We start from the raw sequence: 12,740 nt of genomic DNA on the forward strand, positions 1-12,740 counted from the left end.
ACCCTGGCTTCAGAAAGGAGAAGAATACACGTCCTAGAACTGACTGAATACAGGACACGAGCTCATTACGGTTTAATTGTTAGGGCTTAAACAATAGCGTAAAGAATGCACCAATGGGACTAGCAAAGATTATCTACCATCTGGGCTGTAATACCATGACGGCGCCCCCACCCTGTGAGCCACTTTGGCTACCCCGGGCACTGTGGCGTCACTAGAGACAAACCCAGTAGATACCTTGGGACGGGGGAGAGAGGCTGGAGTTTCAAGCAGTGAAGTCTCCACCTGGCGTGCTGCTGCTCACGTAGCCATCTCCGTCCACTGCTGACCATGTTCTTCAAGGGACAGAAAGGAGAGCATGTTACCCAAGTAAAGGCTGACGGGGTATGGGTCTAACTATGAAAATACTGTGCAGGATGTTACGTCATGAGAAATGTTACAGAGCTCCACAGTAAGCCAAGTGAGCATCCGCAAAACTTTTACTCACTGACACTTACACGTGTAATTAGCATGGGAGGTTTGCCTTCAAAAGGAAATGTGAGACACAGGTACTTTTCAAAGAGGTTAAGTGTTCACTAAAGACAGCACATACCAGATAAAATTAGAGAGTGTGTTCTTCCTCTCGGAAGAGAAAAATGAGGGAAACGTGAGAGTGCATGAAGGATCAGCTTAGATGCCCAGCTTCCAGACCCCGCAACATTGTTTCAAGTATAACCCTTTTACAGTTAATGTAATAGAACAAGAGCATTGAATTGTTAAATGGTGATACACAGAGAGAGAGAATTAAAATCTGGCTTAGGTTGAAACGCGACACATAGTCCTTATGGAAAGGTAGTAGATCCCATTTGGAAGTTACAAGTCTTATTTTAATTAATTAATTAATTCGTTAGTTTATTTATAAAGATTTTATTTATTTATTTGACAGAGAGAGAGATACAAGTAGGCAGAGAGGCAGGCAGAGAGAGAAGAGGAAGCAGGCTCCCTGCTGAGCAGAAAGCCTGATGTGGGGCTCAATCCCAGGACCCTGAGATCACGACCTGAGCCGAAGGCAGAGACTTAACCCACTGAGCCACCCAGTTGCCCCATATTTATTTTTATTTTTAAAATTTTTTTAAAGAGGGTGTGTGTGTCAGTTTATTTATTTACTTATTTTTAGTGAGCACCATGCCCATTCTGGGGATTGAATACATGGCCCTGAGATCAAGAGTCGCATGTTCTACCGAAAGAGCCAGTCAGGCCGCCCCTGGAAATAAAAAGTTTTCATTGTATACGCCATGTATGTAAGAAAGAAACTAAAACTTGCTTCTGCTTAATTCCACCGTGGCAGGAATTATAGGCTCTGGTTTCTCTCCTGATAGTCAAGCACTGCCATGCAGAGCTCACATGGTGGCAAGCTGGAGATCTTGGGCTCTGGGTCATGTAGATGGTTGTGGTTTTGAAAAGCAGTCCACAGAATTTTTAATACTCCTGTCTTTGAAAGGTGGGCCCAATTCCCATCCCCCTGAACATGAAATAGATTGATGACTCACTTCTAGCAAAGAGGAAACAGGGAAGTGATGGTGGGTGGCTTTGACAGCCAGGTCATAAAACCTACTGTGGCTTCCTCCTTGCCTTCTCGTTTGGATCACCCATTCCTGGGGAAGTTAGCTGCCCCATCACGAGCAGCTCTACAGAGAAGTCTGCATGGTGAGGGTCTAGGGCATCTTGCCAACAGCCATGTGAGTGAGCCATCTTGGAAGTGGGAGGCTCTGGCCACAGTCAAGCCTTCTTCTGACCTCCTGATTTCAATTGTATGAGAGACCCTGAGCCAAAACCATACAGCTGAGCCATTGCCAAATCTCTGACCCACAAACACTGTGAGTTTATAAATGTTCATTGTCCTAGGTTGCAAAATTTGGCAGAGAATTTATTCCACAGCAATAGATTACTAACCACAGACCCTGATTTGGGTCCCCATCCAGCACCTGTCATGTCACCAAAGGCAAATTTTCCCAAGCTCCCCTTTCCTTATCTGCCAAATGGGAACGACATCTTCCAGGGCTGCCGGAAGAAATTAAATGACATTGTGTGTATAAGGTGCTTACCACTGTGTCTGCTCAACAGAGAACACCTGCAAAATGCGAGCAACTATTTATGCAAGCTCTCAACTCAGACATCCTCAAAGAGCTGTGTCAGACCTACCTGAATCCGCAGAGCCGCAGCGAGGAGACTCACATCGTCCTCGGCAACGAGACCGTTAAAATGTCCCCCGAGGGAACCACCTCCAAGCTTCCCTACGGGGGAAAAAAAGACTTTCAGGGTACTGTCATTTACAACCAATTGCTCCTAGTTAAAAAGCCAGCCCACTGAGTGACCAACTGACATTCTCCTTTGCAACCCAGGGATGTTGACTGTCAGGCATGGCTCCAGGGGGGGGGTCACCTGTCCCCCGCACTGCCCTGGGGCTCTTGACTGACTCGAGGGTCGAGACTGGGTGAAAAGTGCGCTTCCAGCTCCAACCGGCAACTGTGACTTTGGGCCTGTTAATTACCGTGGGTAATTACACACCCACCGGAGTCTGGGAGAACTGAATGTGACATCAAGGTACTTGGCATCAGATGTGCATGTTTAAACGATGCCTAGGGAATAAAAGCAATCTCATTTATGTACAGAGAGTATAGGAAGGAGGACTCAGACACAGCACAATCGCACCCAACCCCAGTGGTGTGAGAGAGATCAGGCGGTCTCCGAGAACTTTAGAAAATCCCTGTCATAAAAGTGATAGGACCCATTTTCCGTAGAAACTGAGAAACTGTATTTTAGAATATTAATTTTAGGGATGACCTGGGTTTCAAACCACAGAGGCATTTGTAAGGATTCTACTCCCTTCTTCAGTTGGCACTTACAGAGGTTACGAAAAGCAAGCACACATGTAAAATGCTTTAGTCTATATCCTCCCTTGGAGAAAAGAAACATTTCTAATAGCAACTTTTTTGAATTAAGAAACTCTTGTCCTCGAGTTTGGACCACTCTACTTTTAAATTATCCATTTTGCTGACAGTCCTCTGCAAGAAAGAGCACAAAACACTTAAGAGTAAGTGTTTTGTGATGTTCTATAGTCAAATGTATTAAGGGTGTTGGAAAATCATCTCCCTCCGGTATCGTTTCAAGATTAGCAATACTTCGCAGTTTTATAAATCATATTTAGGCAAAAGCCAAGAGTCGAGAGAAAGAGATTTGTTTTGTTTTGTTTGAACCACTAGAGATCTGATCTAAAGGTCTTGTCCAACCGTTATGGAAAAGAAATATGCTTCTCTCATTTTTATCTCTATCTTTAAATGACGAGGAAAGAAGGAAAAGCTACATGCTGGGAGCTGGTAACAATTTATTAACGTACATGCCCAGAACAGAATCACAAGTACCCTGTCATAAAAGTGACAGGACCATTCTTCCATAGAAACTGAGAAACTGTATTTTAGGAAATTAAATATTAGGGATGACCAGAGAACTTGAAGCAATGAAGATGGTAACTCAGTGCATCAGGGATAACATTCTTAACAAATTTCATGGCTGAAGAGAATGGAGAGAGGAAATCATTACCTCACCCCTCTGCCTGTATCCAGGCAGGGCTCCACCCAGAGGCTGTCTACACTCGGCCTGCCAAGGCTGTCTGCACTCAGCCTGCGAGTCCGGCAGGGGTCCCAGGGGTCCCGTCCCGAACCAAATGGGTCTTTTCACTTCCCACTAAACACTTCCCATTTACTCGTGGTTCTTCCAAGGACAGGTCAATGAATCACTTTAAAAAGATGGCCTTTCATTTATAATTTTTTTTTGCTAACCAAACTTTCTACAACAAGAAAATTTAAGGCTAACGTGTCATCATGCTTTCCCTGGAAATCAGAATGGTACTTTCCCTGACAGGAGCTGTTTTGGACCACCCTGGGAATTTTGCCAGAATAAATGAAATGGGAGGGACCAGTGCAAATTCTTCTTCGGTCTTCCTGACAACTCTGCTATATGGAAACATTTCAGCTTTTGGCAGTCTGGCCCAGGGCACCCTTCTTATCGCTAAAGCACCATATGAACCCATAGAGTGAACCCTTAAATATTTTTTCATCCTCTGGGAGAACAAGTAACTCAAAAAAACTTTATGTGAAGTTTTGAAAACAGGAAAAGCTAAAAAACTATAAATTAGTACAGATAACACTCTCAAAATCACTGGCTGTTAGTTTCAAGTTAAATATATTCTTGTTATAGGAAAACAGTGAAATGCAATAAATGAAATCTTAATATAATTTTTGTAATAATGTTTGCAAGGGTTGAACTCCTAGCTTAAAACATCGGAATTCCTTGGGGGCACCTGGGTGGCTTAGTGGGTTAAAGCCTCTGCTTTTGGCTCAGGTCATGGTTCCAGGGTCCTGGGATCGAGCCCCACATCGGGCTCTCTGCTCAGCGGGGAGCCTGCTTCCCCCCTCTGCCTGCTTGTGATCTCTCTGTCAAATTAATAAATAAAATCTTAAAAAAAAAAAAAAACAAGAAAAAACATTGGAATTCCACCATCAAATATCGATGTCTTACGATTTTTTTAAAAACAGAATTTAATGAAAAAATCCTCCAAAAAAGAAATATTATTAAACTACTGGTATCATCTTGTATGAACAGCCCTTTTGAAATCACTGACACCCAAGTAGGAAGGAATTAACACAGAACTGTATATTCTAAACAGCTTGAGACTCTTAAAAAGTCAGAATGTTAATGTCTTACACAGAACTAGTTAAAATCTGAAATGAAACCTGGCAATAACATGAGTCCGACTTTTCCAGAATTTCCAGGGGAAAAAGGTAAGGGAAACAGTAATAGATAAACCAGATTTTAGAATAAGCGGAGTTCAAAATTCATAAGCCAATACCCTTATTGTATTCTAAGTGCACAAAGATAATGACTGTATTACATGTGTATCTAAGTTCTTGAAGCTCCCTTCTTACATTCTCAGAAACTCATTGGGATGAGTCCTTCCCTGTATTTGGTTTTCAAATACAGACTCACACGTTGCTAATATGAAGTCTGACAGCTCTTCCGTGTGCTAGAGGTGTGAGGACAACGAGGAAGGAGGGGAAGGGGCAGCTCCTATGAAGGCCGTGCTGTGAGGCGAGAGCTCACTTATTCCTCTCCACAGCCTCGTCCCCATCTTACCCACAAGGAAACTGAAGATCAGAGTGCTTAAGTTATTTGCTCAAAGTCACACAGCTTACAAATAAGATGCAGTTAAGAGAAAACCGAAACCAAAACCAAGCGACAAACCCCCCTCTTCTCTTTGAGTAAGATCAACCTGACCCACATTCCATGCTTTTCCCATTACACTAATCATACCGTCTCCCTTAGGGGCCGTAAGAGAGAACGCTTCAGTCTCCCAGGATCCCCCAGGTCATTAGCCTGAACTGAGATGTACCCCACAGTAAATACACTTACGCTCACTGAAAATGATGCTGTCAAATCCTCGGACCCACCGAATTGCTGTTTTGATGCTCTTCTCTGGGCCCAAGATGTAGACCAGTTCCTCCTGTGTCCCATTGGGCACATCAGGAAATAAGTCTTAATATTAGAGTATGAAATAGTTGTGCTTTGGATGAATTCTGCTCTTTAGCAAGCAGAGCATTACAAAATCACAGCTTCTGTGATTTGACAATAATAAAATATTAGTTATTCTTATAGCTAGAAAACTGAACATTAACGTGACCTTCTTTTATTTTATTTATTTAGTTATTTTTACTTGGTAAGGATTTATTACCCAATCATTAAGTCATTCACTTTCTCAATTCACTTCCAATACATCAGATTTTCCCTCTGGTATCTCACAGAGGGGAGATGCCTCACAGATTTCTCACAGATTTCTAGATGTCTGAGTAAATCACCACAGTCTCTTTCAGGACTATTCGGGGAAGATACATGTCCGGCTTTTAACTCTATAAACATTAGACTCATGCCACAGGGAGAGTGAACAGATCCAACAAGGTAGGTGTAATTGTTTTCTGAGCACTGCTTCTGGGATATCAGCCATCCGAAAAATCTCTCCTGGGATGAGGTATTCAGTAACATGCCACTATAGAATTACCTCATTATAAATCACCGCATCCCATCTATTTTAACCAGGGGTGGGGGACGTGAGGGTGGGAATCCCTGTACTGTTGAGTATGAAAATTCCATTATAAACCCTGCCTTCACCCAATCACTGGGTTATTAAGAATTCTTTTGTTCTTAAGTGTGAATAAAAGCACCTTTCCTTTTAATAATGCTTTAAAAAAGTCTCTTTGTTTAAGGTGGAGAGGTTATGCAAGACAGAAGGGAGAAGAGCCTTTCTACAATCTGTCCAGAGATCCAATTTTCATATTAATCAAAGTTGCTAAACTTTGATTAAAGTTAAAGTTAAAACTGACTGGGGTACCAGGGTGGCTCAGTCAGTACAGTGTGGGACTCTTGATCTCAGGGTCCTAAGTTCAAGTCCCATGTTGGGTTTAGAGATTACTCAAAAATAAAATCTTAAAAAAAAAAAAGAAAGAAAAAAGGATCTCGGCACCCGAGTGGCTCAGTCAGTAAAGCATCTGCCTTCAGCTCAGGTCGATTCTAGGGTCCTTGGATGGAGTCCCACATGGGGCTCCTTGCTCAGTGGCGAGCCTGCTTCTCCCTCTGCCTGCCGCTACCCCTGCTTGTGTGCTCTTTCTCTCTCTCTTGCTCTCTGACAAATAAAATCTTAAAATAAATAAAGAAACACACACACAAACCTAAAACTGTCAGGAAATACCACGGTCTTATGAATGGTACTGACTGCAAAACTTCCTTCTTTTTAATCAGTAAAGCATTTCTCATCTTTGTCTTTGCCCTCTCAGCCCTATTTCTGAGTGTGAGACAAGTTCAAAAAATGTCTTTATATCTGCAATGAACTTAAAGCTGCACTCAGTCAGAGTATATTTCTGAGTTCCAGCTTATTCATTCACTCAACACTCAGTATTTTCTGAGCATGTACTATGTGACAGGTACTATTCCGGGCACGAGGCATTCAAAAATCAAGACTACTAGTACTGGACCAGACACACTTCAAATAAACTAACTGTAGTCAGTCTACATACAGAATTGTTCCATCAAAATATAATGCCTTGATCTTTTTGTTCCCCAGGAGGATTACTGCATTGAAATTCAATGTTTTTAGGAAAGCCTTTAAAAAACTAAATATCCTCAAAAGAACTGTATTAAAAATCAGGCAGTTTCATTAAAAAAATATATGTCACCTTCATATATTAAATCAAAGGGTTCAATCAAAGGCTCAAAGGGATTCCAAAAAGCAGCCTCTCTCCCTCCAGCCAGGATTATGCCAAAACTGTCCTCAATATATAAACTCTAATTTAAAAAAAAAAAAAAAAAAAGCAAGTACATATAATAGCAAAGAAGCATTCATTGAAAAGAACATGAATTCATAACTGACTTTCCTAATCTAAATGCTAAGCAGAGAAGCAAATCTGCATGCCCATAATTTATGGGTTAGGCATTGGTTTTTTCAGGCAGGGAGAGAAAGTTACTTCCTGAAACAAGATAGACTTCAAAGAAGTCATTTAGTGCAAGCCTTCTATTTGCTAAAAGGAGTAATGAATCCTACATTCGCATTATACCTCTAATTGCTTCATTCATCTGTGGGCTCTTCATCCAAGAGCCAAGTACCCGAGCATTCTGGGAAATTCCTGAGCATCGTCCCTTGCATCCTCCAATCCACCCCACCCCCTGAAGCCCCAGAAGGTTTTTTAATCTGACTGGTTATTTCTGGGAGGGGTGACATTTCCTAGTGGGATGGGTCCATTATTTTCCTTTTTGGAAGAAACAGTTATGACATGAATTTCAGTAACATTGATAATATCACATTGTTTTCTTTTCCTTCTATCATATTCCAATCAAATTAAGTTCAGTGCATTTTTTTTGGTGGAAAAATGCAGAATAGTTATCTCAAGGTGAGTGGGTCATAGTTTTACACACACACAATCGGATACTATTCTTGATTTCACTGCTCCTGTGGAGCCGTCTGGGTTTCGAGACCTAGAACCCCCGGGTGGTCCTGGCAGACATGAAAGAGGGTCTCCACCCACTTTGGCTCAACTTCTGACCATCCCATCCCTTCCAGCAACTGTTTTCATTTGCTTTGACATGCTGAAAGTCACCTAAGATCTCTTCAGGAGAACAGATTCTGCTTCACTGTATGCGGCTGAAAACTCCTATTTCCAGTGTACCTCACACATGGACAAATTACCTACTTTGGGTCATGAGTGACTGGACCGCTCAATGCTAGAGGCCAGCAGGGGCATGTCTGCATGTGGGAGCAGGGGGCGGCTACTGTGATTGGCATCTTACCTTCTCTTTGCCCAAAAATATGGCTTCAACATGGGGTAACCCAAAAGGTAGGCCCATCAACATTCTGAGTTCCCTGTCCTGTGCACGGATGCTGACGACGAGCAACCCTTCAGGGGCGTCCTCTCTTCTGAATGTAAGGTTCACGTCTCTCATAACCATCTCACCTCTTTTCGTCAGCAGCCCAACACCAATTTTAAGACATTTACGCACCTGACAGGAAGTCATGGGAACAGTTGAGAACTGTCGTTCCTGGTTGTATCCAAGAAAGGGGAATCTCTTCTGGCTTGGGAGAGCCCAAGAGCACAATATCAGCCTCATGAAGCTAGAAAGAAAAAGAGAGACACCGCGCTCGTTTTAATCTGTGGCAGCGACATGTGACGAGCGAACTGTGTCGCCTGATTTCGATAGCAGATGACAACCATTCTGAGGTTGGTGCCACACAGATGACGTGCACAGAATCACGTCATGGATTTCCTAATGCAGCACATGTTGGCACAGGGCATGACTATCTTGGCCCAGAAAGGAAAGGAAAAGGGGCAAAGTTTCTTTAGGGCAGTCAGTGCAGCGCCTACACTGTGGGCAGCATCGCCATCCACGTGTCCTCACCGCTAACTGCAGCATCAAGAAAAAGGATGGGGGGACGCCTGGGTGGCTCAGTGGGTTAAGCCTCTGCCTTCGGCTCAGGTCATGATCCCAGGGTCCTGGGATCGAGCCCCGCATCGGGCTCTCTCAGCAGGGAGCCTGCCTCTCCCTCTCTCTCTGCCTCCTTGTGATCTCTCTCTGTCAAATAAATAAAATCTTAAAAAAAAAAAAAAGAAAAGAAAAAAGGAAAAGGATGGGACCATGAAAACTGCACAGATGGAAGCAGGAGACTGAAAGGTATATGGGGTGGGTGGCATCTGGAGTCACGTGGCAGCTGAGCGGGGAAGACGGGTGGTTGCTGGGAAGGCACAGGAAGATCTGGCCAGTTCGGGGGGCCTGCTGGCTTGTCCAACGGCACGATCCAAATTAGGCCCACGTGCAACTTTTACTGGATCTGTGGGAGGCTTTTTTCGAGAGCTCAAGAAAGAAATCTCATTTTCCTGGAGGCTCTGCTTAGTCTCCTCTAAGACTGCTCGGTTTTGGCTTTTTCTTTTTTTAGAAAAACAAAAGAATGCAACTATTAGCACACAGCACATTCGTCACAGCTGTCCTGTCCAGTTTTGGTAACTGCTGGAGGAACACGTCTGGTAGGAAGGTGACACTTAGAAGACACTGGCTCTGACCTCAACCAAAGAATGACCGCCTGTCCCAGTACTGTCCCCACTAAGCAACCGACGATCCCAAACCGGATCTGTTTATGTGGAGGGCAAGAGGTGAAGGAGGAATGTGAGACCCTGTGGGGGGTAAATAGCTATGACTGTGCATGTCAACTACGTGGGCTGGTGCCACTGCACCCATTTAACAGACAAGGAAACTGAGGTTCAGAGAGTGTAAGCACTTCTCTGGGAATTCCTGTTTCCCTTGGGGAGCCAGTCTCAGGACACTCCACAAGGCCTTTCCACAGCTGCACACCCTCCACTCTCCCACACTGCTTTCCTACCCCCATTGCTTTTTCTACAGACTTTGGTGCCCTGTACCGATTGCAGATTCTTTAGAATCAGACAGAGGAGGGGCAGACAAAAAAGGAAAATGGCCCCACAGCTGCGACCACCACCCAACTGCCCCATCAACAAACGTGCTCCACGTGCCCTCATCCATTTCTGGCTTGGACAGGCTTGTGGCTGAAGAGCCTGGGGTAGCACCAGCTGAACAATTCAGCCTAGGACTCTGTAGCACAGTCTGGGCAAGAGGCTGCACCCGCTCACATCTCTCAGAAATCTTGGGACGAGAGATGGCAGTGAGGGGAAGCAAATCCATGACGGTCCTCCCTGGTTTATGAAGACAAAAAAGCCAAGGTCTAGAACAGCTCCAAGTCCCCCAATAGAGGAGGAACACGGCAACAATTTAAAAGGCATGTCTTTACAAAGAGCCGATAAAGCCAACCTTTGAAGATGCCATCCCGGGAACATGGATCAGTTTAATCACGCCAGGAGAAAAAAGGGAATTAACATTTGCTGGGTCCCACTAATGAGCCAAACAGTGCTCACGGCTTCTCCCTCTCGTACTTCATTAAGGCACGAAGAATACACTGAAATGTGTCACAGTGAATCAACTGCACTGGTCACACTAAAAAGAGAAGTCCCTCCTAAAACAACCATCTTTTTTTTTTTCTTTTTTAATCCTGTGAGACCACAACACTATGAAACAGAATTCAGAAGTTACTGGAAGCTAACATCACCAGCATCCTAGTGCGGTTCACGTCATATGTTCTCCACAGACAGATCTGACAAGCAGCAAGACTTCTGGGTGATGTGATAGTTACGGGGGAAAATTGTTCTTAAGGAAAGAGGTTTTTATTTTCATCTTTTTAAAAGATTTTATTTACTTATTTGAGTGGGGGAGAGAGGGAGAGAGACAGAGAGAGAGCACATACATGAGCAGGGAGAGGGAGAAGCAGGCTTCCCACTGAGCAGGGAGCCTGATATGGGGCTTGATCCCAGGACCCTGAGATCATGACCTGAGCTGAAGGCAGACAGTTAACCTATGGCGCCATCCAGGCACCCCAAGGAAAGAGGATTTTAAACATCTGAATAAAAACATGTATTTCTTCATGTACTGATCCCACTGTAGATACTCAACCACACTAAGCTCCAAAAGGAACTCAAACATTTAACTCTTGTTGGAAATGCTCAGCAGGTAAGAAACACCACGTCGCTACATTTCCCCCCCCCCACAACAGCAGCAAAAACAACATGTTAAAACTTCTGTGAAGAGGAAGTTAGTATGTACAAGGCTGAAACATTCATTTTGGAAAAAGCCAAGGATCAGAGAGGTTCACACAGGTCCCTGAAGAACACTTAGTTTCCTACACATAGTGCCTTTGACACAACCTGTTCTTTTCATTACCTATAAATCTCAGGGAGCTCATTCCCACTCCTCAGCCCCATGTTTAAACACAACCCTGGAGTGGGCTGTGCTAAAAGAGCAACTGGAAGATGGCCCATCTCGCGGAGAAAAGACGAAAATCTCCGCCATTAGCAATGATCTCGCTGGAGATGCTAATTCTTTCTGGAGAGGAAAACTGCTAGATGCTTGAATCAATAAATCACTCACTAAGGAGCAAGGGAGATTTTAATGAGCTAAAATTCAAGAATGATCATCTTGCTGGCTGTTTCTACTTTCCTCCTCCCAAGTGGGAAAGACCCCGGCCAAAGTCTGGCTTCAAACTCTACCTTGTAACAAAATATCTTTCTCTGGAGGCTTGGGTAGAAGCGGCTTCCAGACCCCGCCCACTCCCTAGGCGGAGGACCAAATGTTAAAACAATAGTAAGACACAGAAATGCTGAAGTTTAACGTGGGCCATGTGGGAGTCACGTATAGTTTAGATATCATGAAAACTATTTTTCTCTACGTCACTGATTTTTAAGAGCGGGGATGGGGGGGCAAGCATTGGAAAATGGACAGAGGGAGATGGAGGACAGATGTGATTTGCAAGGTCATTAAGGAACATCATGGTTTTGTATGCAGCAAAAAAAAAAAAAAAAAAATCTTAAAATTCAAATTACAGAAAAGTACACTCCCCACCACCCCTCTATCCCCCCAGACTAGAAGACAATTTAACTTTCACTATCGTTTTGAAAGGGCACATGGGGAATCTCAGGTATGATATACACTGAAAGCTGGGATGAATGAAAAAAAATACAGAAAAACAAGGTTGAGAGAAAGGTTTTGATGAATCGTGATTATATTACCTGAGACCTATAAGATCTTATATTCTTATAAGTTGTCAACACAACTCAAAAAAACAAGAGTTCTGACAAAATAAACAATCAATGAATTCTTTCTCCAGGAAAGATGTGCTTCTAAAATTATAGCAATTTCAAAAGAATAAAGAAGGTCCAGAATTCCTTAGTGAATATACTCAGTGGCCATCCTTCAAGGGCTAGTTGGGGCAGACACTGAGGTTGCTGAGGATCTGAAGAAAAAAAATCCCTGCCCACAGTATTTTAGAACAATCCTCCAGATTGGGGGTGGGGGGGGGGGAGCGGAAAGGACAAGCCACTGGGAGAAAAAAAATGATTTAACATCCCATTTCTACTCATTTTGGCCACACAGACATTGGCATTCTTGATCGGTCCCTGCACACAAGCTGGGCAGCCATCAAACACGGTAAGTACAGGGGTGTGAAGGGAAGGGTGCCTAGAACTTGTTCTTCCACTTAAAAAAAAAAACTATTTGATTCAAACCATTTTTAAAATTCTAGAATAAGCCAATTTGGTCATGACATGTCC

The 12,740-nt window shown here is 43.5% G+C and overlaps 1 protein-coding gene across 2 annotated transcripts in view; it reads right to left on the minus strand.

The window, feature by feature from the left end:
• MTHFD1L (methylenetetrahydrofolate dehydrogenase (NADP+ dependent) 1 like) overlaps positions 1 to 12,740 on the minus strand; it is a 183,060-nt gene that overhangs the window by 141,976 nt on the left and 28,344 nt on the right. For both annotated transcript variants that reach the window (XR_006818305.1, XM_046004918.1), the window contains exons 8-10: positions 8,578 to 8,689; positions 2,179 to 2,270; positions 235 to 332 (exon numbers count right to left, since the gene is read on the minus strand). Coding sequence is in view for 1 of the 2 variants with exons in the window: in XM_046004918.1 (XP_045860874.1) it covers positions 235 to 332; positions 2,179 to 2,270; positions 8,578 to 8,689 (302 nt within the window). In the remaining variant the exon portion in view is untranslated. The remainder of the gene's footprint in view (positions 1 to 234; positions 333 to 2,178; positions 2,271 to 8,577; positions 8,690 to 12,740) is intronic.

The sequence above is a fragment of the Meles meles genome, chromosome 5 (assembly GCF_922984935.1).
Source record: "Meles meles chromosome 5, mMelMel3.1 paternal haplotype, whole genome shotgun sequence".
Lineage (NCBI taxonomy): Eukaryota > Metazoa > Chordata > Mammalia > Carnivora > Mustelidae > Meles > Meles meles.